At 40.3% G+C, this 25,116-nt stretch overlaps 1 protein-coding gene across 3 annotated transcripts in view; it reads right to left on the bottom strand.

Annotated features, from left to right (window-relative positions):
• Positions 1–25,116, bottom strand: part of lrba (LPS-responsive vesicle trafficking, beach and anchor containing) — an 894,965-nt gene that overhangs the window by 30,532 nt on the left and 839,317 nt on the right. For all 3 annotated transcript variants that reach the window (XM_072561970.1, XM_072562677.1, XM_072563520.1), the window contains one exon: positions 8,330–8,497. In XM_072561970.1, coding sequence (XP_072418071.1) covers positions 8,330–8,497 — 168 coding nt within the window. The remainder of the gene's footprint in view (positions 1–8,329; positions 8,498–25,116) is intronic.

Genomic DNA, 25,116 nt, shown 5'->3' with positions numbered 1-25,116 from the left:
CTGGCCTCTTGTACATCTCTGGTTACAATTGCTCCCCCTTTGGTGGCCAGGCCTGAGTTGCACCCTACTTGATTGGCACCACATCCACAAGCATCCACTCCCTCCACTACTGATGTAACAACAGTGTATAATATTTACAGGATGCACTGCAGAAATTCAACAAAGATCCTGAGATAGCACCTTCCAAAAGCACAACCACTTCCATCTTGAAGGACAAGAGCAGCAGATAAATGGGAACACCACCATCTGCAAGTTCCCCTCCATACACCACTAACCATCCTGACTTGGAAATATATCTCCATTCCTTCACTGTTGCTGGGCAAAGTCCTGGAATTCCCTCCCTAACAGCATTGTGGACCAACTTACAGGGTATGTACTGTAGAAGTTCAAGAAGGCAGCTCACCACCACCTTCCCAAGGGCAAGTAGAGACAGGCAATAAATGCTGGCTCAGCCACCAATACCCATGTCCCATGAGTCTATTAGAAGGATGGAAATAATGACCAGTGTAAAAGAAAATAAAGTAATTTCAAATTCAATTTCCCCTAATTCTTGCTTCAAGTGCATCCCCAATTTTCACTGCTCTACTACTGATGACCATGCTTTCATTTATGAAGATCAAAGCTCTGAAATTCACCATCCAACATAACAGATAGTCCTAATCTCAATTTCCTACAAACATGTCTTCTTTTACATAAAGGAGATAACACAGCAAATAAGACAACTGGTACTTACACTTCTTAAAACCTTCCTTTCCAGTAGAAATTCATACAGACCTTTTAGGAAACTTGCAATGACATTTCTTTTACACTATAATTCTCACACCTTGTAAACCTTATTCAGACTCCCACCAATAATGTAATATATTTCTCATATTATGGAGATCAAATCTGAACACAGATCAGATATTGCCTTAAAAGGACTAAGTTCAAGTACAACTTCAACATCACCTTTTTAGACTTGCAAGTTACACTGACAGTTATATATTCCCACATTTTATTTATTTTTCTTCATTATTTATGAATACTGTAGAGAGCTCTGGTGGAAGGAGGAATCAGGAAGACAAGCACCTTTAGGCATAAATTGAAGAGTTGGGGCTATTTTATAGAAAGATCGATTGCAACTTGTAGCTTGGGAGTAATTTTCACACTGTATTGTAGGCATTTAAGTTAGGTGATTTTGTTTATATTAGATAAAATATGAGCGAGATTAACAGTTTAAATATATTTTTTCCCCATCATTACCAATGTGACTTTATGGAGTAAAAAAACTATTTTCTGACCCAAACTGAATTATTCCAATAGTTAGCACCAACGAAGCATCCACTAAACCTGAGTTGCTATTTTACAAGACCGAGTTTTAAAATTCCAAAGAAAAGTCATTTTCATCTTGACGAAATATTGATTTTTTTCATATCACCCTAATGAATAGTGCTGTGAATATGACCACTGCTATGATCTCTGGAAACCAATAACTTCTGTTTGAAAAGCAATCAAACTTCCAGTTAACAGCTGAAAGGAAGACACTATAAGATTTCACATTCTAAAACTTTAACTGTAGCAAACTAAAAGTACTATTGACTGAACACTGCTTTGGTCACCAGCTTATACTCAAAACTACAGAAAAGAACTCCTTTTTTCTCTTAACATAATGGAAACCCCCATTCCACAAAGAGTCTTTACAGTGTTCTTTATGTATTCACTTTTCATGGTATCAGCCCAAAATGATTCTTAGCTCTGAACAGTTTTCATCCATGTTTTCTCTTTCTCAGCTTGGTAACCTTTAGCCTCAGGACTGTCTTTCATGATGACAGTTAATCCTGGAGTTTTTCTATTTAGTGTAAGGTAGGTGATTTTCCAGTCCCACTCAAATCATTGACTTTGGCCTTTAAATGTGAGCACAAGGTTCACTTAGATACTTCCAGCATTTAGAAGTTCTCACTCCCAGCAGACTGATCGTCTTCAATACCAATCTAGATTATGTTGAAACGCTTCCCCTCTCAAAGCCCATCCCCACAGCAAAGTTAATTATATGAGCATTCTGAAGTAGAACCATATTGGATTCAAAACATTAACTTTACTTCTCTCTCTAAAGTTGCTGCCAGACTTGCTCAGTTTTTGTTTTTATCTAACAATTTGGCCAGAGATCCAGGTAGAGATGCTGATTATCTCTTCTTTCAACCCCAACTCTAATCTTTCTTGGAATTAAGTTAATAGTTTAAAGCATTGGTGCTTACAACCTGACGTTTTACAGAAGTTCCTGTCTAATCACTGTAAACACAGATGTTGCAGCTAATGTCTCAAAGTGTGAACACTTTACACCTTCTTCCCAGTAAAACATCCTGAGCCTTCCTTTAATTTTTAACAACTATTTCAGCCAGACCTGTTATCAGGCAGACCAGTTACTATACTAAAATTAAAGACACAATCCAAAATGTAACAATCTTATAAACTTCATTTTGTAACACCAAAATAAATTTGTAACCACTCACAATAATATGTTTCCAATACTGTAGTCAGTTTAGTTCAGTTAGCAAGAGATCTGATTTGTGATGCAGTGACGCCAACAGTAGTAGCAGTGGGTTCAATTCTTGCACAGACAGAGGCTAGCATGAAAGATTCTCTTTTTCAACATCTCCCCTTGCCGAAGACATGGTGATTCTTAGTCTAAACCACCATCTGTCAACTCTTTGTAGAGAGAGAGAGAGAGAGCAGTTCTAATATCTGATAAGACTATGGTGATTTTTTTTTCCTTACCTTACTGCTTTTGTTAAGTATTTAACACTTTGTTGGATACTTCTGTTAAAATGAAAAATTGCATAGAGTCATTGTGAATCAGTGTGCTATAAACTAACAGCATTGTCTGTCAGTTTACATGCCACATGCATGCATGTTATCTGACTCACTTTAAAATTCTATTGGGAAAAGCTTATTCCTGAGAACACTAACTACTGTACTGTACATTCAAGACAAAAAGGTTAAATTAGACCAGGAGTGCAAAAATATAGTGTGATAATGATTAAAAATTGTAATCTTGCATTTTCAAAAATAAAACATGCAAGTGGCATGTGTACAAGAAGCACATTTCCCAAACTTAAATGCAAATTCTAAAATATTTGGCAGATTTCACTGCCAGCATGTCAACCTGTAAAAATATAACAGAAAAACAAAATTTAATTCCATAGTCTAAAAAATTATTCATCTCATTGATGATTTGAACAATTGATTCACTAATGCACTCATTGCATAATTATAGTCAAATAAATTGCTTCCTAGTAAAGGTCACAGAACTAGCCCTTCCCAAATACAATACAATTCGAAAGAATGTCCATCCAACTTCACTATTGAAAGCTTTTTCTCATCATCATGTCTTTGGCTATTATATGTTTTTAAAAGGATAAATTGAAATTACAACCAAAGTGGACAGTTGACTTTTCAAAAATTCATTCATACAATAAAGGTCATTTAGAAAATGTTGCATATCAATAAAATTAGTCAGATGCTCAGTTATTGGAAATGGTTATTGCCTGCCATTTGCCTTGCTACTTATCAACCCAAGCCCAAAATGCTGCCCAGATCTTACTACAACCAGACATAGACTAATTTATTATTGAAAACAATGAGAATGGAAGTGAACACTGTAATAATCAGTGAACATTTCCACTCCTAAAAAAAGGAATGGTCATTGATGAAGTAGTTCAAGATGGTTGGGCTCAAAACACCTCCGTGCAGTGGCGTTCTGGGGATAAGTTGATTACTCTCCATCTACTACAATTATTGTGTTTCGATTTAGATATGACAATGCACAGTTTCCCCCAAATTTCAATTGGCTTCAAAATTGACTATAGTTACTTGACACCATTTTTTATCAAATGCTGCTTTGGTATCAAGGTTAGTCATTCTCACCTCTCATTTAGAATTCAGCTTGTTTGGCCACAGTATGGAGCCGAGTGGCCCTAATGAAGTCAAAGCTAAACACCAGTAAACAGAAGGTTCACATGCCTCTCGCTTCTGTTTGAAACTCTTCTCTCTGGTCTTTTGTATTCACATAATAGGTTCTGCTATTTTTGGGAAGTGAGATGTTCATGGACCCTCCTTGTCCAGTTAAATAATTAATTGTACACCATTCATGGATGTTGGACAGCTTTTGATATCATTCATTGGTTTTTGTAATCACTTACCATGTTACATCCATAAGATTTGCATCTCAATGTTATAATCACTCGGTGCTACTTCAAGGATGATTTTCTGAACTTCTTAATGAATGCTGATTAGATCCTTTGACTTGGTGGGAATGAGTAGAGTGAGATTTAAGCTGGTCCATCAGGTTACAGATGATGATAAAATGCAATTCTTACTTTATGGTGGAACATGTGTTCTTGTGAATGCCCAGCTTTGTGGGTTTTTCTTTTCCCTTAGTTCACTCAGCATGACAAGGCCAGCCTGTTAACTATATGATCTTCAAGACTCAATGATTTAAGCAAGAGTGGTGCTACCAAGCGACTCTTGGCAATGGATACCAAAATCTCCACACATAATAAATTTGGAGCCCTTGATAACATCTGTGCTTCTTCTGTGGTGCTCAAACCACATGAGTCCTGATTTATGAGTTGACGGAGGTCAACAAGTGGTCAATCAGCAGAAGCATTCCATGCCTATGTCTGATCTGATGCAATAAAACTTTATGGAATATGCTTTTAATGTTGAGGTCTCCAAAAGTCACTTCCTCATAATTATATATAACTTTGCTAGCACCTCTAGTGAGTTTGGACAGACGGTGAGAAGACTGGGACGTTGGTTGAAAACTATGATCCCATGAGCTTGACATATCAGGATGTCAATTCCAATTTTGGCATAAATCCCTAAATATTAAAGAGAATATCTTCAAAAGGGTAACTGGGCTGTTTTTGCTCTTAGTATGCCCAAATTCAATTCTTAGATCAATGTTGGATGGGCTGACCAATCTTATTCTTGTTGACACAGATTTAGTGGCAGTGATGCCAATTGTTGGCATCATTACAGAAGCCTGAAATCTGCATGTGAAGTTATGCGTGGAAATCCAAAGCTTGCTGTCAATGTTTCTACCAATGATAGTGCCACAGATGAAAATCAATTAGAAATAACATCAAAAACTTATCCTTGGACACTGTAATATCACTATTGAAAAATATTGAAAATGTAGTGCCAAATTAATGAGGTATAGTTGGACTTGTAATAATGTGACTATTGCTGAATAACCTCATTTGAAAACAAATTTTAAGTTTGTAACATCAGTTTTTTTTGTCTAATATGATTAAAATTCCATAAATTTTTAATTAATGCTTTTGTGTTCAATATTTCATCTCCCAGTTGCTGACTGCAAAATCTAAAAATGTTTAAGGATGGTCAGTATCTAATTTGTTGTCTATAAGCATTCTTCATCGTTATTAGCTGCCTGATAACATTACTGTTGTTGGACACTTGGAAATACCCTTGTCTTGGCCACAAATCTTGTCAGAAAAGATTAAATCTATGCCAATGAGATAATGAAATCTTTGTGAGTTACTTTCCTTGAGGTCAAGAAAGCTGTGACCTTGTACGTGTTTGCAAAATCTAAGCCAATATGGTTTATCACAGTGGCTTGGTATAATTGGGTGGCTTGTTGGGTTATTTTAAGAGAGCTGTTAAGTCAACTACACAACTGTACACTTGTAATCACATGTAAATGTGATTAGGTATGGATGGCAGAGTTCCTTCCTAGAGGAGATTAGTGAATCAGAGTGGTTTGCAATGACAAACCACTAGTTAGATGTTTATCACTGCTGATATTACCTTTTCATTCCAGATTTATTTAAGTTACAACTATGGTGGGATTTGCAAACATGTCTCATGATCATAAGACCACACTGCTAGATTAACATAATCACTATGCCACCATTGCCACTACTTTGCATGTTTTCTTCCTAATGACTGTGAAAAGAAAATGATAAATTGTATCCTGGACATGATACTATGAAAGTTTTGCTGTTCCATCAGATTTTAAAGAGTCCAACTAACCCTGATGCTGCAGTAATGGTCTTTGACACTAGAGGCCCTTCATGAACTACTTAATTATTAAATCTCTTTCCACAGGTAGCAGTCTGATAAGACAGTGTTTTAATTTATTCTATAGTGGCATACTAAGGCTTGCTACAGGCCCTGAGCTGTGGAATTTTCCATTGTTGCTAAGAAATATAGTGGCGATCATGATCAAACTTTATTCCCAGTCAATTAAAGGCATAATTTTACTTCTGATGTAGAAAACATCAAGGCAAAAGTTTTACATGCATAAATTTAATCCAGCTGTACACTTATACTGAATCAATATAATACTCAGCAGCTGTTCTTGAAACTTACGCTTTTAACACGGAAAACTAAGTGTATGAAGCTCAGAACATCTAAATTTATTTCTTAGTGCTCTCTGAAAACTATATAGAGTGAGCTACTGCCTCTAGTAATATTCCTGTTCAAATGGATTGCAGAAATACTTGACCTATTCCTCCAGTGGGTGAGCACTGTTTGCATTGTAGTTGCAGATGGAAAAGATAGCTGAGATTTGGCTGTGTAAGACAACTGCGGTTGAATAGAGTTGTCAGTGTAGCTGCAGAGGAGAAGACTGGGTGAGAGCAAGGAAAGTGAAATATTAATGGTTTCAAATGACAAATCTAGAAATAGCATAGTATGATATTTGGGAATTTTCAATTGATTCCTATCTAAATTGTAGATATGCTTCAGCAAATATCATTGTCAGTTAAACAGATTTATAAATTATTATGTTTACAATGTTACAAAAACACATGTAATTTTTTAAAATTTGCAAGGCATCATCTGTGCAATAGTAGCACTGTAGCCACTTAATTTTGCATATTTCAATTTATCAGAAACAATTCCAGTTCCTAATGGCCACCAAATTTGTGAATTAGTAATGGCAATCCACTCAAAGTACTGATATGAAAACAAAGTCTAAATTTATTATTTTCTATGGGGACTGAAGTACATCAATCCATCCCGATCTAAATATTCCACACTTCATAATCACATACCACCTGAAGACTCCACGTGGCCTTGACTGCTCACATATATGATCACAGGAGGTCAACTACTATGATATCAACTCAGAAGTATTTTTTGCCAAATTGTTCCTAAACTAAAAAAAAGGAAATTTTAAATGTAATAAAATTTTATGAATTCCCTCTCCATTATTTCATGATGAATTAGGAATCTAAACATATGCTTGGCTTCGATGTTCAGAAAGGATCACAGCTGAAGGAGGATGGTAGGTCACAGGTTCAAATACCAAATATCCTGAGATGTGTGGAAATGTGACATTTCCATGGGAATGACTTCGTTTTTTTTCAGGTTTCATACTTAACATAGGAACACAGAAACAGGAGTAGACCATTCAGCCCCTCAAGCCTGTTCAGCCATTTAATAGTGGTTATGTGGTAAAACATATACTGTTTTTAGCCCATATCCCTTAACAATAATTTATCTATCTCTGATTTAAAATTATCAAGTGATCTCCCATTAATTGTTATTTATGGAAGATAGTTTCAAACCTCTACCACCTGACATGTATAGAAGTGCTTCCTAAAATGTCTTCTGAATGGTCTGGCCCAAAGTTCTAGGTCATGCCCCCAGTCTAGAATCTCCAGATGGAGATGGATTACTTTCATCTACCATGTATTTTCCTATTAATATCTTGAAGACTTCAAACAGATCATACTCTTAACCATCTAAATTCCTGAGAAATCAGGCCTTATTTGTATAATCTCTCCCACTTCTAACACATGAGTGGGTATGAAGTGATCTCACCTCAAACATTGAAAAGGCTGAGTTAATAGATGCAATGTTGGAGAAATTTAGAATTCTGTCTCTTCTGGCTATTTCCATTAGAGTGGGAGCTCATATTACACACTGGCCTGGAAAAACAAATTGTGTATAATCTGCCTTGGACTTTTATCTGTAGTCAATGGGAGATTTGATATTTCCAGCAACATTCTGATAGGTAACTTCTCCTGTCTGTTGCATAATAGAACAAGAATTCTTTAGTCCACGTTTAACACTTTTTTTTTCTGGACACCTACGTGTGGTTACAGTACACAAAGCATTCTATTTAAATAAGCTCATTTAACAAACTATTTTAACACAAAAAAAATTAAAAGGGAAAGAGTTCATTTCGACTATTTCACATTACCACAAATGGCACTGCGGCGTGGTCTAATCTTGAATTTGCAAAACACCTATTGTTAGTTAAGAGACCGAAATATCAAATAACAAAAATCATTAGATTCTGTATATTGTCTTCACTTACTGTTAGGGTATTCTCCAACACTGTGTTTTTTCCCATTCCAGTACCAGAGAAGCAGTGTTGCATCACGTGACCCTGACAGAATATAACAGTCCCCTCCAATGTATGATTCAGATCTGGCTAAACAGGTTACAACGTCCCAGTGTCCGAAAATAACTTGCGAGAGTTTACCTGAAAATGTATTTTTAAAAATAAAATCAATATTAACTCAGTTTAAATGAACATTCAATATTTCATTACACACTATTGAAATTTTATTGAACACCAACAATATTCTTTCACAAAGATTTCAGCTATAAGTACATAAGTCTTTGCGAATGCAAGTTTATGCAAATTGCACCTTAAAATAAACAGCAACATTTTTAAGTGGATTTCACATCAAGTAAGGGAATATTTCCAAAGGCAGTAAATTAACCTTAATAATGGTGTAAGTAAAGGTGTAAATATTTGCAGAAGACACAAACCTACCAGATGTGAAACCGCTTTTGCTATTCATCAGTATTTACAACATACATTGTAAACTAGACAGGTGAGGACACCTTTACTGAATCACGTATATATAAAAAAGTGTTTTATATAAAAAAGTGTTTTTTGTTACATTTCTTCGTGGGTGAGGAGAAGAAAAGATTCTTTACACATCATTTAATAATTTTCATGCACTGCTACATTTCTCCTGTCCACAGATCATGGCCTGATGAGAGAAATAGCAGGTGAATGGTTTCATCTGCTAATGAATTTCTTCAGTGTGCCAACCTAGCAAAACAAGCTGACTTGTGGTTTCCTTCCATGTACTCAGCCCTAATTGGTGTCTCTTTAACTTTCTGAAACAAGATAAGGAACTCAGTTTATGAAGATTCAAAATCCAAACAAATGCTATCACATCAGTCATAGAAAAGGGCTGAACAATTAACATTCCTCATTTCTAGCACAGTCACTAAGGTATGGCTTTAAACTGTATATGTCAGTTGTTTTTATCAGTACCTTTCAGAAAGCAAAATATGGCGACTTAAAAAAAATGTAAGCCTGGCATTACATTTCAGATATGTTTGTAATGAAGGTTAAAGTATAGTTCCTATCCAATCAGTGTATGGCAGGTTGGTCAGCATGCGGTTACAGTTCAATGCACATATGTATTCACTTATCTGCTACACATGATGCATATAACTTTAAAAATACCAGACTGGAATGGACATGTCACTAGAAATGTTTGAAGTTGAACATTTAGGATCGAGCAATAATCATTTCAAATATAGGCAAGAAGCAATGGCACTATTTAAACAAGAACATTACATAACTATTACTTTGTTAAGATGCTCCAAACCAATGCCTATATCAGCATTATTTGATACATTCTATTTGAAAATCTGTTAGTAAAGAAGCAACAGCATTACTTGTCACAAAACAGTCATACATGTATAAGCAGGGAAAAAGTGAGGACTGAAGGTGCTGGAATTCAGAGTTGAGAGTGTGGTGCCGGAAAAGCACAGCTGGTAAGGCAGCATCGAGGAGCAGGACAGTCGACGTTTTGGGCATAAGCCCTTCATCAGGAATGAATCAATCCTGATGAAGTGCTTAGCCCAAAATGTCAATTCTCATGCTCCTTGGATGCTGCCTTACCTGCTGTGCTTTTCCAGCACCACTCTCAATACATACATAAGCAGTTTATTAATGATGTAATGAATTTATCTAAAGGTCTGAAATTTATGATTTGTCCATAAATTTGAGGTCAAGTAATATTACCCCATTTTGTTCCTGTGATCGCAAGAAAGTACCATGGACACAAAATGGGTGGCCCCTGTCAACAGAATTCTCTAATAAAGTAGAGTTAATTTTGAAGCCCCAAGATGGTGCCAAGCTAGAATTTTCTGGGTCTTGAACGCTACTGATGGATTGGGTGCCACCTACTAAACTTGTGGAGCTAGTTCTGCAAAAGGAGGATATTTTTGTAATGCTGCAGTATAATTTAATACAATGGCAGCATGGCAGAAAATAGCAGTGAAGTTGGTTTTGCCTTACTTGTGATGCAATTCGTGACTTTATCAAACAATATTTAGGAATTAATATATGTAAAATCAGCAATAGAATGAAACTACTTATGGAAAAAATTGTCTTTATCAAATATAACACTGAAAATGCTGTTAAATATACACGTATTGAAGTGTCAGTGCAGTGGTCTTCTACAGCACCTGATTGATGCATGAAAATCACAGCACTGCATCTGATTTTACAATTTCGTTCTCAGCATGATTAAATAAGCTACTGATATAAACTTAAACTTAATAACAAGTATTAATTACTGGTACCACATTTTGAGGATGAGATATTGTTGGTATGGCATTAGCACAATTTACATGCTAATACTTAATTACAGAAAATAAATGTCATAATCAAGGTTCCATAGAACAGTCATTTACATACAATGGAAATTCAGGCCATTGCCTTTCTACAAAAAATTTCTGATCTCAATATGTAACTTAAGAAAAATGGCTTTCAAGATATTTTAATGCCTAAATCTTATGTATTGGTTTTAGTCTTCTAAGTTTGTTAGATTCTGAAAGCGAACTACGAAAGAATTAATGTAATACCCTTAATTAAGAAATGAGAGAGACAGAAAATAGGAAACTCTCACTTCGGGAAAGCATCCAACCGTACACCAACTTCAGAAGGTGGGTGATTCTGAGTGGGGAACTGATAGGTGACGTCACAGGAGAGCAGTGATTTCATTAGCTAATGAGGGGTCTGCTAAATTTGAAGCTGTTTTAAAGTGAATCTTGTTAGTTTATTCGTTACAATTTGCATTCAGACTGAGAAGTAGGTGGAGATATAACAAGTTAAAAATGAATAAAACCAAATTCAAAACTAATTAAATAAAATAAGGATGGAGGGTCAGGTGATTTGTTATTTCTGCATGATTTGGGAACCAGTGGACCCCATTGTGGGTCCCAGTGACCATGTCTGTGGTAAATGTTGTTTGCTAGAAGACCTCCGGCTCACAGTCGACGAGCTGGAGTCTGAGTTTCAAACATCACTACACATATGGGTGGGGGAGAGTTAACTGGATGTTGTGTTTCGGGGACAATCACACCCATTAGATTAACTAACTCAAATTCGGTCAGTGGTGAGGAACAGCTGGGTGTGGCTGTGAGGCAGGCAAATTAGCCGAACCTCAGTCGTGGGTAAGATCCTGGAATCCATTGTGAAGCATGAAATTTCTGAATACAGGGGAACCTCGATTATCGGAACGATATGGGCGGGCACTATTTCATTCGGATAATCGATTAAATGCCTTTCCTCTTGGTCTCAGAGTTTTAAAGGCTGCTCCCTCTTCAGGAGACTGCAGACGCACACAGCACAGAAGGTCCCGCCTCCCCGCTAAACCTCGTCCAACACTGTCCCCCCCCACCACCTGCCCCCCAACCCCGTCTGATAGAGAACCCCTTCCGCCCCCAACCCCAGCCCGCCCCCGACCCCAACCCACCCCCGACGCCGTCTGACACCGCTCCCCCCACCCCAACCCAACCCCGTCCGACCCCGCCCCAACCCCAACCCCAACCCCAACCCCAATCCCAATCCCAATCCCAACCCCAACCCCAACCGGCCCTGTCCCCAACCCCAACCCCGTCCGACACCACCCCCAACCCCATCCGATACTGTACCCCCGCCCCCAATCCCAAACCCGTCAGGCAGCGACACCCCGACCTAACTCCATCCCACACTGCCCCCACCCCCAACACCGCCCTCCGACCCCATCCCACATCACCCCCCCGACCCCGTCCCACACCGTTCCCCCGACCCCGTCCCACACTGCTCCCCCACACCCCGTCCCACACCGCTCCCCCACACCCCGTCCCACACTGCTCCCCCACACCGACAACGCCCTGTCACACCCCGACCCCCTCCCACACTGCCCCCAGCCTGACAATGCCCTGTCACCCCCCCGACCCTGTCCCACACTGCCCCCACCCCGACACCGCCCTGTCGCCCCCCTGACCCCGTCCCACACTGCCCCCACCCTGACACCGCCCTGTCGCCCCCCTGACCCCGTCCCACACTGCCCCCACCCTGACACCACCCCCAACCCCATCCCACACCCCGACACCGCCCTGTCGCTCCCCGACCCCGTCCCACACCGCTCCCCCACACCCCGACCCCGTCCCACACTGCCCCCACACCGACAACGCCCTGTTGCCCCCCCCGACCCCATCCCACACTGCCCCCCCCCGACACTGCCCTGTCGCCCCCCGATCCCGTCCCACACTGCCCCCCCCGATACTGCCCTGTCGCCCCCCGACCCCGTCCCACACTGCCCCGTCACCCCCCGACCCCGTCCCACACTGCCCCCCCCAACACCGCCCTGTCGCCCCCCAACCCCGTACCACACTGCCCCCACCCCGACACCGCCCTGTCGCCCCCCGACCCCGTACCACACTGCCCCACCCGACACCGCCCCACCCGACACCGCCCCACCCCAACCCCACCCCACACCGCCCCACCCCAACCCCATCCCACACCGCCCCACCCCAACCCCATCCCACACCGCCCCACCCCAACCCCATCCCACATCGCCCCACCCCAACCCCATCCCACACCGCCCCACCCCAACCCCATCCCACACCGCCCTCCCAACCCCATCCAACACCGACCCCCTGCCCACCCCCAACCCTGTCCATCACCGCCCCTCCCGCCCGTCTCCAACCCAGTCCAGCACTGCCCCTGCCCCCCTCTCCGGGGCAGCCAGACTGGACACCAACAATAAGGCTGCTGCTGCCATTGTGGGGTAAGTCTCCAAATAGTGCACACAGCCACAGCCACACACGTTTTACTGCACCTTTTTGACAGGTTCCACCTCTGTCCTGTACAGGACAATGTTGGAGAGATCATCTGGGGCAGGGATGCGGTTTAGGGCACATCCCTGTATAGAACTCCAGGGAAATTGTGAGGAGAGAGAGGGCGGGAGGTCAATCATTTGGAGACAGTACCTGTTTAATCACTTTTAACAAAAGATGCTGTTGGAAACACATCTTTGATTTAATGTTTCTGTCGGGACCTCAAGAACTCCTTCGGATAATCCGATTTTCGGATAATTGGTATTCGGATAATGGAGGTTCCTCTGTACTTGGAAGTATATGGTAAAATAGGGCAAAGTCAGCATGGTTTCATCAAGGGCAGGTCATGCCTTAAAAATGTCCTAGAATTCTTTGAGGAAGTAACGAGCAGATTAGACTAAGGAGAACCAATGGATATTATCTACCTGAACTTCAAGAAGCTTTGACAAGGTGCCACATAGGAGGCTGCTGAGTAAGATAAGGGCCCATGGTGTTAGAGGTAAGGTGCCAGCATGGATAGAAGCCCGGCTGTCTGGCAGAAAGCAGTGAGTGGGGATAAAAGGTTCTTTCTCAGGATGGCAGCTGGTGATAAGTGCTGTTCTGCAAGGCTCAGTGTTGGGACCACAACTTTATACATTAACAATCTAGGTGAAGTAACTGACGGCATTCTGCCTAGGTTTGCAGGTAGAGAGACTGATAGCATTGGGGCGGCAGGGAGGCTGCAGAAGGGTTTAAACAAGTTAGGAGAGTGGGACAAGAAGTGGCAGATGGAGTACAATGTGGAAAAATGTGAGGTCATGCACCTTGGTAGGAAGAATAGAGGCATGGTCTATTTTCTAAATGAGAAGAAAATTCAGAAGTCCAAACTGCAAAGAAACATGGAAGTTCTAGTCCAGGTTTCTCTCAAGGTAAACTGGCAGGTTGAGTCAGCAGTTATGAAGGCAAATGCAATGTTGGCATTTATTTGGAGAGGACTTGAATATAAAAGCAGGCATGTACTTCTGAGGCTGTATAAGGCTCTGGTCAGGCCATATTTGGAGTATTGTGTGCACTTTTGGGTCCCTTATCTCAGGAAGGATGTACTGGCCCTGGAATGGGTTCAGAGGAGGTTCACGAGAACGGTCCCAGGAATGAACAGTTTAACATATGAGCAATGTTTGAGGACTCTGGGTCTATACTCAATGGAATTTAGAAGGATGAAAGGGGATCTAATTGAAACTTACAGAATACTGCATGGCCTGGACAAAGTGGATGTTGGGAAGATGTTTCCATTGGTAGGAGAGATTAGGACCCGATGGCACAGCCTTACAATAAAGTGAAGACCTTTTAGAGGTAAGGAGAAACTTCTTCAGCCAGGTCATTGTGTATATTTAAAATGGAGATAGATAGGTTCTCAATTGTAAAGGGGATCAAGGTTTACAGGGAGAAAGCAGAATGGGTTGAGAAACTTATCAGCCATAATTGAATGGCAGAGCAGACTTGATGGACTGAATGGCCTAATTTCTGCTCCTATATCTTATGGCCTTGTGGAAATTAAGAGTCATTTAGCAAAAAACCATTAGTAAGGAGATGAAAGCAGATGTTTAGAATATCATAATGTGATCAGGCACAGTCAACATAGCCTTGTGAAAATGAAATTGTAGTGTTCTTTGAAGGTGAGTAACACAACGTGGGTAAAGAGAAATCTGTAGATGTGGTGTACTGGAATCTCCAAATCACATTTAAAATAGGCCACTAGAAAGCATATTGCACAGAGATAACATGTTATTATGGATGAAGAGTTGATTAGCTAACACAAACAGAGTAGCGATGAATATGTCTTTTACAGCTCAACAAGCTGCAACTTGTGGAGTACCACGTTGATTCATGCTGGACCTCAAATATTTACAATCTTTCTCAATTACTTGGACAAAGGGACATGTATAGTAGTTAAATTTGCAGACAAAACCAAAAATTGATCAGAAATTAAGTTGTCAAATCAAGCTGGAGAGTCAAAGAAGAGATATAGACAGGTTAATTGAGTGCCCAAAATTTTGAGAACTATAATGTGGGGGAAATGTGAATCTATCCACATTAACAGGAAGAGTGGAAAAACTTAAATGATGAGAGAGGGGAGACTAGAACTCAGGTACACAATTTATGAATAAACAATGTAATAATACAGAAATGAAATTTTTTTTCCTCAAACAGTTACCAGTCTGAGAAATTCCTTTTCTTAAAAAGCATTGGAGGCTTGGTCATTGAATTTATCCAAAGTGACATAGATTTTTTGCTAGAAGAGACAGTCAAGGACTATTGGAGCAAGAAGGAAAGTAGATTTGAGACCACAGCCACATCAGCCATGATCTTACAAAACAGCAGAATAGGTTTGAAAGGTTGAATGGCCTACTCCTGCTCTTATGTCTTGTGCATCATCCCCGTTACAACTAAAACCAATATATTTTCAGGGAAACTATAATTTACGAACATCCGACTTATGAATGCTCATATTTAAAGAACATGATCTCATAAAGGGGTGTAATTTTTAAAAACTGACATACAAATATTTCCTGTAATTACGACAGCTGCTTTATATTGTCCTGCAGTGTTCCGCCTTGCAAACAAATCGACTTACAAACAGACTCTAGAAGGGAACTGCTTGCAACCTGGGCTTGCCTGTATTCTTAGGTTTCATATGAAGTTTAATTAAAATTTTTGGATTTCATTCAAGACAAAGCATACTTGTCTGAATCAACTTGAAACATATTTTACTTAATTTGCCAATACCTGGATTACACTGAATGTCTCTACACTAAATCAAGATGTAGCAATGGAAAAATTGATTCATATGAATATTATGATGCATGTAGGATACGGATTTAAAAGCAAATGTTGGTTAATGACTTTCAGATTTTTACAACCAATTTTTTTTTTGTTCATTGTTCTCCGTAATGTTTGTCAGTGCCATATTTAATGCCTATTGAAATTTGGTTCAGAAGGCGATATGGTTCATCACAATTAATTGTACAAGTAAATGGGCACTACTGTGATGCTGCTGCTCCCTTAATAAGGTTGTGTTGTCCTTGATTTTTTTTCAGAGAGGTCATACACACAGAGACTCTGGGAGGTCTAGATTTGAAGTGTTTTAGGACCAATTTGATTGTAGCTAACAGATACTGCCTCAGGCAGAAGGTTTTCAAGTTTAAAACAACACATTTGTAAATGAAAGGGGAGTGGCCAGTTCTCCAAGCTCAGCTTTTCGCTGGTTTGGTTTTGTTTTGTTTTAGCAGTCTGGCTGTTCACTGAAAGCCATCAGTCAGCTGTGAAGCTGCTGGACACAAAGTAGGTCCATGCTGATCCTCCCTCTCTCTGACATCTCTCCTGTAAGAAACTGTTTTTTTTCCTTTTGTGCCAAAGGGTGCTTATGGGAACTGTTGCAAGTATTTGGAACAGCATCATTAAATTGGGTTTTTGAATAGATTAAGTTATTTAATATTCTGTTCTTTTTTGTTTGTGTTTTATTCGGTAATATGACAAATAAATTCTGCTTATTTAAAACTAAATGGTTGGGCCAGCTGCATCACTCCTGGAGTATCCACACTGTACTTGCGTTAAACAACTAGCAAAGTTAGACCATAAGACATAGGAATAGAATAAGGCCATTCGGCCCATTGAGTCATGGCTGATGGGTATTTCAATTCCGCTTACCCGCACTCTCCCCATAGCCCTTAATTCCTTGTGAGATCAAGAATTTATCAATTATCGGGATGTTAAAGCCTTGAAGACTTTAACATCCCGACTCCACTGCACTCCATGGCAATGAATTCCACAGGCCCACCACTCTCTGGCTGAAGAAACGTCTCCTCATTTCTGTTCTAAATTAACCCCCTCTAATGCTAAGGCTGTGCCCGTGGGTCGTAGGCTCCCCGCCCTTTCTACATATGCATTATCTTGTAAGTTTCTATTAGATCTCCCCTCAACCTTCTCAACACAAATTAATACAATCCCAGGATCCTCAGCTGTTCATCGTATGTCACGCCAACAATTCCAGGGATCATCTGTGTGAATTTCCCTGGACACGCTCCAGTGCCAATATGTCCTTCATGAGGTTTGGGGCCCAAATTTGGACACAGCATTCCAAATGTGGCCTAACTAGAGTTAATAAAGTCTCAGAAGTACATCACTGCTTTTATATTTCAACCCTTTTGAGATAAATGACAACATTACATTCGCTTTCTTAATCATAGACTCAAATGCAAGTTTTAGAGAATCCTGGACTAGCACTCCCAGGTCCCTTTGTATTTTGGCTTTGTGAATTTTTTCATAGTTTAGAAAATAATCTATGCCTGTATTCTTTTTTCCAACGTGCAAGCCCTTGCATTTGCTCACACTGAATTTCATCGGCCATTTCCCAGACCACTCTTGTAAACTGTCTAAATCTTTCTACAGCATCCCCACCTCCTCAGTACTGCCTGCCTGTCCGCCTAACTTCGTATCATCAGCAAACTTTGCCAGAATGCCTCCAGTCCCTTCATCCAGATCATTAATATATAACACTGTGGGGCGGCACGGTGGTTAGCACTGCTGCCTGACAACGCCAGAGACCCGGGGTCAATTCCCGCCTCAGGCGACTGACTGTGGAGTCTGCGCATTCTCACCGTGTCTGTGTGGGTTTCCTCCCACAGTCCAAAAATGTGCGGGTTAGATGAATTGGCCATGCTAAATTGCCCGTAGTGTTAGGTGAAGGGGTAAATGTAGGGGAATGGATCTGGGTGGGTTGCGCTTTGGCGGGTCGGAGTGAACTTGTTGGGCTGAAGGGCCTGTTTCCACACTGTAAGTAATCTAAAAAAAACACTGAACCCTGCGGGACACCACTTATCACCGACTGCCATTCAGAGAAAAAGCCTTTGATCCCAACTCTCTGCCTTCTGTCAGACAGCCAACCCTTAATCCATGCCAGTAGCTCACCTCAAACACCATGTGCCCTCACCTTACTCAGCAGCCTTATCAAAAGGGCCTTTTGGAAGCTGCGTTTCCCTGGTCTAACCTATTTGTTAACTCTTCAAAGATTTCTAACATGTTTGTCAGGCACTACCTCCCCTTACTAAATCCATGCTGACTTGCTCTGATCTGACCCCGCACTTCCAAGAATTTATAAATGTCATCATTAACGATAGATTCTAGAATTTTACCAACAACTGATGTTAGGCTAATTGGCCTATACTTTTCCATCTTTTGTCTTGATCCTATCTTGAACAGGGGGTTACAACAGCGATTTTCCAATCATCTCGGACTTTCCCTGACTCAGGTGACTTTTGAAAGATCACAACCAACATCTCTGCTATTTTCTCAGGCACCTCCCTCAGAACTCTAGGATGCAATCCATCGGGACCAGGAGATTTATCAATTTTTAGACCTTTTAACTTTTCTAGCACTTTCTCTTTTGTAATGGCTACCATACTCAACTCTGTCCCCTGACTCTCCTTAATTGTTGGGATATTACTCATGTCTTCCACTATGAAGACTGACGCAACGTACATATTAAGTTCATCAGCTATTTCCTTACCTCCTATCACTAGCCTTCCAGCATCGATTTGGAGCAGCCCAATGTCTACTTTTGCCTCTCATTTGTTTCTTATGTATTGAAAGAAACTTTTACTATCATGTCTAATATTACTGGTGAGACTACCTTCATATTTGATCCTCTTTTTCCTTATGTCTCTCTGTTTATTTTTGTAGCCTTCCCAATCTTCTGATTTTCCTGTGCTTTTGGCCACCCTATAAGCGCTCTCTTTTTTTGATACATTTCTTGACTTCCTTTGTCAGCCATGGCTGTCCATCACCACCCCACTGCCGTCCCGGATAATCTCTATTTCCTTTGCAATGAACCTCTACTGTGTTCTCAATTACACCCAGAAACTCCAGCCATTGTTGCTTTATTGTCATCCCCACCTGGCTCAATTTTCATCAGTTCCTCCCTCATGCCCCTGTAATTACCTTTATTTAAACTGTTACAGCGTTCCATCTGATTTTGCTTTCTCTCTTTCAAACTGCAGATTGAACTCTACCATGTTATGATCACTGCCTCCTAAGTGTTCCTTAACTTCAGGATCTTTTATAACGTCTGGCTCATTACATAGCACTAAGTCCAGAATAACCCGCGCTCTTGTGGGTTCCATCACAAGCTGTTCCAAAAAGCCATCCTGTCAGCATTCCATCCACCAGCAACATTATTTACCTAGTCCACATGCATACTGATGTCTCCCATGATCGCCGTGACCTGGCCCTTCTGAAATGGCCTATTTCCTGGTACGTCTTGCACCCCTGAACCAGACCACTGTTAGGAGGTCTGTACATAACTCCCATTATAGTTTTTTTGCCTTTGTGGTTCCTCAACTCTACCCACACAGACTCCACATCATCTGACCCTATGTCATTCAATGCCATAGATTTAATTTCATTCTTAACTAACAAGGCAACCCCACCACTGCCACCTGCAACCTACCCCCCCCCCCCCCCCCAACTCCCTGTCTTTTCACTAAATTGTAAATCCTTGGATGTTTAACTGCCAGTCCTGAACCCCCTGCAACCACATCTCTGTAATGCCTACCTCATAATCATTCATGATGATTTGTGCCATTATTTCATCTACTTTGTTACGAATACTATGAGCATTCAGCTAAGGTGCCTTATTGCTAACTTTCTTATTAATAAAGATATTGGAAATCATAAGATGTCCTAAGCTATCCTTCCTTTTTGCTGCATTCCTAGTCTGCCTCGAGCTTAAACTTATCTGCACACATGCTATCCTGTTGCTTATCTTTCCATTTAACTCCATACTCCCCGTCGCTTTTGTTTTCCCCTCCGCACTACTTTCTTACAATGTTTTGAGAGGGTCTGACCTGGTCCACAACAGATTGGGGGCTCATCCAGGATTTGTTCTTATAGTTCTGGATTGGGATTTGGGTTGTTGCACTCAAAGGCTGAGTGGCAGGTGTTAGTGTGTTTTGTTCTGGATGTTGATTTCCATTGGTTTAAGCGGTGCTTGGGATACCATTGGCTCTATCAGTCACTAAGAGTTTTCTGGAGGAGAAAGAAGTGACTTTGGGGTTTTAAATCAGGTAATTAAAGGCCAAACTGCTGAAATTAGCAGACAAGCTGGGGTTGGAGCTGCCTCCTTCTGTAAGGAAAGGAGAGATAATTACAGCAAGAAGATTTGCTGGAAATGCCATTACAATCTCTAGATTTGGCTAAAGTTCAATGGAAAATGAAGCCGCTTGGGTTCAAGGCAAAAAAACCCAAGGACAACACCATATTGTTAAAGGAGCGGCATCATCAAACTACAGAAGGAATGAGGAATCAATGAGATATTGTGGGACTAGATGGGTGTATAATAGACTGAAGGAAGAAGGTATTAGTAAATAATTTGGGTTTTGCATTATTTTGGAAGATTTTATGATTATTTTTCTAATGCTATCCCTGTGACCACATTTACAACAATTAATTTTGCAACTTAATATGACATGATTTTAACGAGTGACATTTGCATCGTTCTTGCCAATCTCAGCACTGGCTTATGTTTGCTATTCTCAAGTTGTCCAAAATTGTAACTAGCCTGCTGTCACTAAAGGAACCATGAACGAAATCTGTTAATCAGGAAAGAAAAAGGCCATATGTAAACAGACAAGGACTTGAAGATTTGCCGCAGTAGAATTGGATTATTAACTGAGAAACATTCACTGTTTGCTTTGCAAACATGAAGGTAAGAAGTGAATTGAATCACATTTGTGTAGACATCAAATTGTAGTAATTGGTTTTACAGCATTTGTAGGAGGTGCGGAGAAATGAACAGATTTGGATTCCTCTCTCTTCATAGGATAGGAACATAGTGGTGGTAGGGATGAAAAATACCATTAGATAGGAGGAGGCATGGCTCAGGTACAGGCAGCTGGGATGAAGGGAATCCCTGGAGGTATATAGGGGATACAAGAGTTTATTGAAGAAAATCAGGAGGGCAGAAAGGGGGTATGAGATAGTCTAGGCTGAGAGGATTAGGGTGAATTCAAAGAGATTCTTTCAGTATATTAAAGGAAAAAGAATAACTAGAGAAAGAATAGGATCACTCAAGTTCCATAGTGGACATGTATATATGGAACTGCAGGAAATGGGCAAGGTCCTCAATGAATACATCTATTCTGTGTTTACCATGGAGAAAGACATAAAGACTTGGGAACTTGGGGAAGTTAGAAGTGAAATCTTGGGGATAGTGCATATCACAGTAGAGGTGGTGTTGGACATATTAGAATGTACGAAGGTGGATAAATCTCCTGGTCCTGACCAGATATATCCAAGAACCCTGCAAAAGGCCAGAGAAGAAATTGCAGGGACCCTGGCTGATATTTTTGTATCATCATTAGCCATGGGTGAGGTCCCAAAAGACTGCAGAGTAGCAAATGTAGTGCCCTATTCAAGCACAGCTGCAAAGAAAAGCCTGGGATCTAAAGACCAGTAAGCCTAACACCTGTGGTTACTGTGTAAGTTACTTGAGAAGATTCTGAGAGGTAAGATAGACATACATTTGGAAAGACAGGATTTGATTAGGAGTAGTCAGCATGGTTTTGAGCGTGAGAGATCATGTCTCACAAATTTGTTAGTGTTCTTTGATGAAGTCACCATGAAGGTTGATGAGGGCAGGGTGGTAAACATAGTCTACATGGATTTCAGAAAAGTCTTTGATAAGGTTCCATGTGGTAGGCTGCTCTAGAAGGCTGATGGCTTGATGGTAGGAAGCAGAGGGTAATTGTGGAAGGATGCTTGTCTGACTGGAGGCCTGTGACTAGTGGTGTGCCTCAGGGGTCGGTGCTGGGCCCATTGTTGTTTGTTATCTATGTCAATGATTTCAATGAGGATGTACAAGGCATGATTAATAAGTGGTCAGTGAGGAAGGTTATCATAAATTGCAGCAGGACCTGGATCAGCTGGGGAAGTGGCTGAGAAATGACAAATGGAGTTTAATATAGATAAGTGTGAAGTCTTGCATTTTGGAAAGTCAAATCAAGAGTGGAGTTTCTCGGTGAATGGTAGGGCTTTAAGGAATGTAGTGGAATGGAGGGACCTTGAAGTTCAGGTGCATGGTTCTTTATATGTCACATGGAGTCACAGGTAGATACGGCAGTGAAAGAGGATTTTGGCACATTGTCCTTCATCAGACAGGGCACTGAGTATAGAGGTTATGTTGGTAAGGCTACTGTTGGAGTATTGTGTTCAGTTTTGTTCACTTTGCTATAGGAAGGATGCGATTAAACTAAAAAGGAAAGCAGAAGAAATTTACAGGGATGTTGACCGGACTCAATGGTCTGAGTTTTATGGAGAAGTTGGACAAACTAGGACTTTATTCTTTAGAGCATACAAGACCGAGGCGGGATCTTATAGAAGTGTACAAGATCATGAGAGGAATGGGTTGGGGAATCGAGGACGACATGGCATCTGTTTAAGGTTAGAGGGGAAAGAATAAAAAGGAACCTGAGGAGCATCATTTTTACATAAAGGATGGTACGCATATAGAATGAGCTGTCAGCAAAAGTCAAGGTGGTCAGTCTACGCAGTACCAAGTGTTGCACTATCTGAGGCAGGTACGTTAACAATGTTTAAAAAGGTATTTGGACAAATACATGGATAGGAAAGGTTTAGAAGCATATGGGGCAAGTGCAGGGAAATGGGTTAGTGTGGATGGACATTTTGGTTAGCATGGACCAGGTTGGTCCGAAGGACCTATTCTCCGTGCTGTAGGACACCACGACTTTATAGAACTCTTTCATCATAAATGCTCAGTAGAATTTTGAAGAGCAATTTGACACCCAACACAGCCATAAGAAGCAGTACAGAAAGTAATAATCAATAGTCATGGTGACTCCTTTTTTCCCCCCAAGTACAATTTTAAAATGAATTGAAAGAAACATTCTTTGTCCCAGCCAAAACAGTTATAAACTACCCCTCTATTGGTCACTTAAACATTCTGAAGGTAAGCAATAATTTGAAAGACAATGAATTCCACAATTTATTTTTAGAATCAGTTTCGCTTTGCATTTTTAGTTCCTTAAAGCCTCTTTCACTGTCAATCTTATGACCATGACATCACATGCTGACCAAGGATGTCCTCCCATTCCAGGACTTGAACACAAAAGTCAAGGCTGTCACTCTATGCAGTACTAAGTGCTGCACAACCTGAGCTTCCATGTTTCAGGTCAAATATTAAAGTGAAGCCCTTTTGAAGAGGGGAGTTATCCCTGTTCGAGCAAACATTCATCTCTAGATGATCATCAGAAAAATAGATCATCATACAATTGTCAAATTATTCTTTGTAGGAGCTTGCCATGCATAAATAGACTGAACTAGTTCATAAATTGTAAATTAATCATGTTAAATATCCTGCATTCATGAAAGCAAGATATAAATGCAAGTCCTTCTTTTGTTTACTTTGAGAAAAGAAACTGGTTTTCACTTGGTGACAATATTCCCTTTAAGCTGAATATCAAAAAAACCTCACTCTTACTTTTGAACTTATTACAGCACAAACCACCAAGAATTGGCTATTGCCTGCCAGATCTGTATTATACCATAAGGAAGCAACAGCCACATGTAAGATTATGACTGGATAGATTTCAGGAATGAAGAGCAGTGAAACAACTGCTATCACTTGAGTTAGAGCTTTGGATTCATATCAGGAACATAAACACTTCCATAATAACACCTCAACAATAATAGCTTGCATCTTGTGGTACAGTGTAGCACAAAAAGGTCCTTGGGCTTTTCGCAGAGGCATAATCAGACGAAAATCCATATCAGGACAAAGGAAATGTTGGGAGCAGGTTGTTCAAATGGATGCTATTAAAGGTGAGGAAGGAAAAATTTAAAGGGAGTATCGAATAGTGCGAGGCCTCACTGATAAGAGTGGAAGGAAAGAAAGGAAGATGCAAAAACATGATCAGAGAACTATAAAGGTCGGTAACAGGGATTTAGGGCTGCAGGAGGTTGTAGAGATATTGGGAAGGTAAGGAGAGGAGAGGTGGTCAAAGCTTTTAGGATATTAAAATAGAAGCACAAGCATTTTAAATTTGAGATATTGGTGAACCAGAAGCCAATATGGTTTAAATAATGCAGGATGTGATATCATAAGCATTGTTTCTGACAGGGTGAAGTTTATGGAGGGTGGGAGGTGAGCCTGAAGAACATCGGAAGTGTTAAATCTGAAGGTGATAAAAGTACAGGTGCAGATTTCAGTGATGGAAGGTCTGAGGTATGAGCAAAGCTGGGAGACATGGAGTTTGAAAAAAACAGTTTTTGTAATAGAAGATACAGGGAATTGGCAGCTCAGTTCCGAGTTACATATTCTGCTTCAGTCATGAGACAATGTAGATGGATCGGATGATGAGAATAGAACATGTCTGACTGTCAATTTACTTCTGTATGTTTCCAATATTTTAAAAATAAATTTCCTGCATTCACTTTCAACCATGATACCCCATTTTTGTTTGTTCCTCATTTATCTGAAGTCATATATCTATTTTTCCCATTGTATAGATTATAATGTTAGTCACTTCATTGTATTAATTTATTCTCCAGGCATTTCTATTGAAATAACTCAGAAAATAACTCCTTTACACATTAGATAATGGTGTTACAAATTTGACTAACATTCACATAACAAGAAGGACAATGAGTACTTGGTGCAAGTAATCACTTCTACTTTCTTTACTGCCTGAAACAGTTTCCTCAACTATTTTGTTCATTTGGAATTATGTCAGTAAAAATTTTATTGAGTAGTAACTTCCTAAAAATAGAACAAGCCGACAGAACTGTTCCTTAGGCATTTAGAACTTAACTGCACTGTATTTCTTATCAACTATTCCAGGCGTAAGAAATATTCCTGGACCAGATGGACTATGTGATACCCCTGTTTAAAAAGGGAATAAGGCAAAAGACGGA

This window comes from Chiloscyllium punctatum, chromosome 1 (assembly GCF_047496795.1).
Source record: "Chiloscyllium punctatum isolate Juve2018m chromosome 1, sChiPun1.3, whole genome shotgun sequence".
NCBI lineage: Eukaryota > Metazoa > Chordata > Chondrichthyes > Orectolobiformes > Hemiscylliidae > Chiloscyllium > Chiloscyllium punctatum.
Note: the sequence above shows the minus strand (reverse complement) of the source record. Positions and strands in the feature narration are given on the sequence as shown.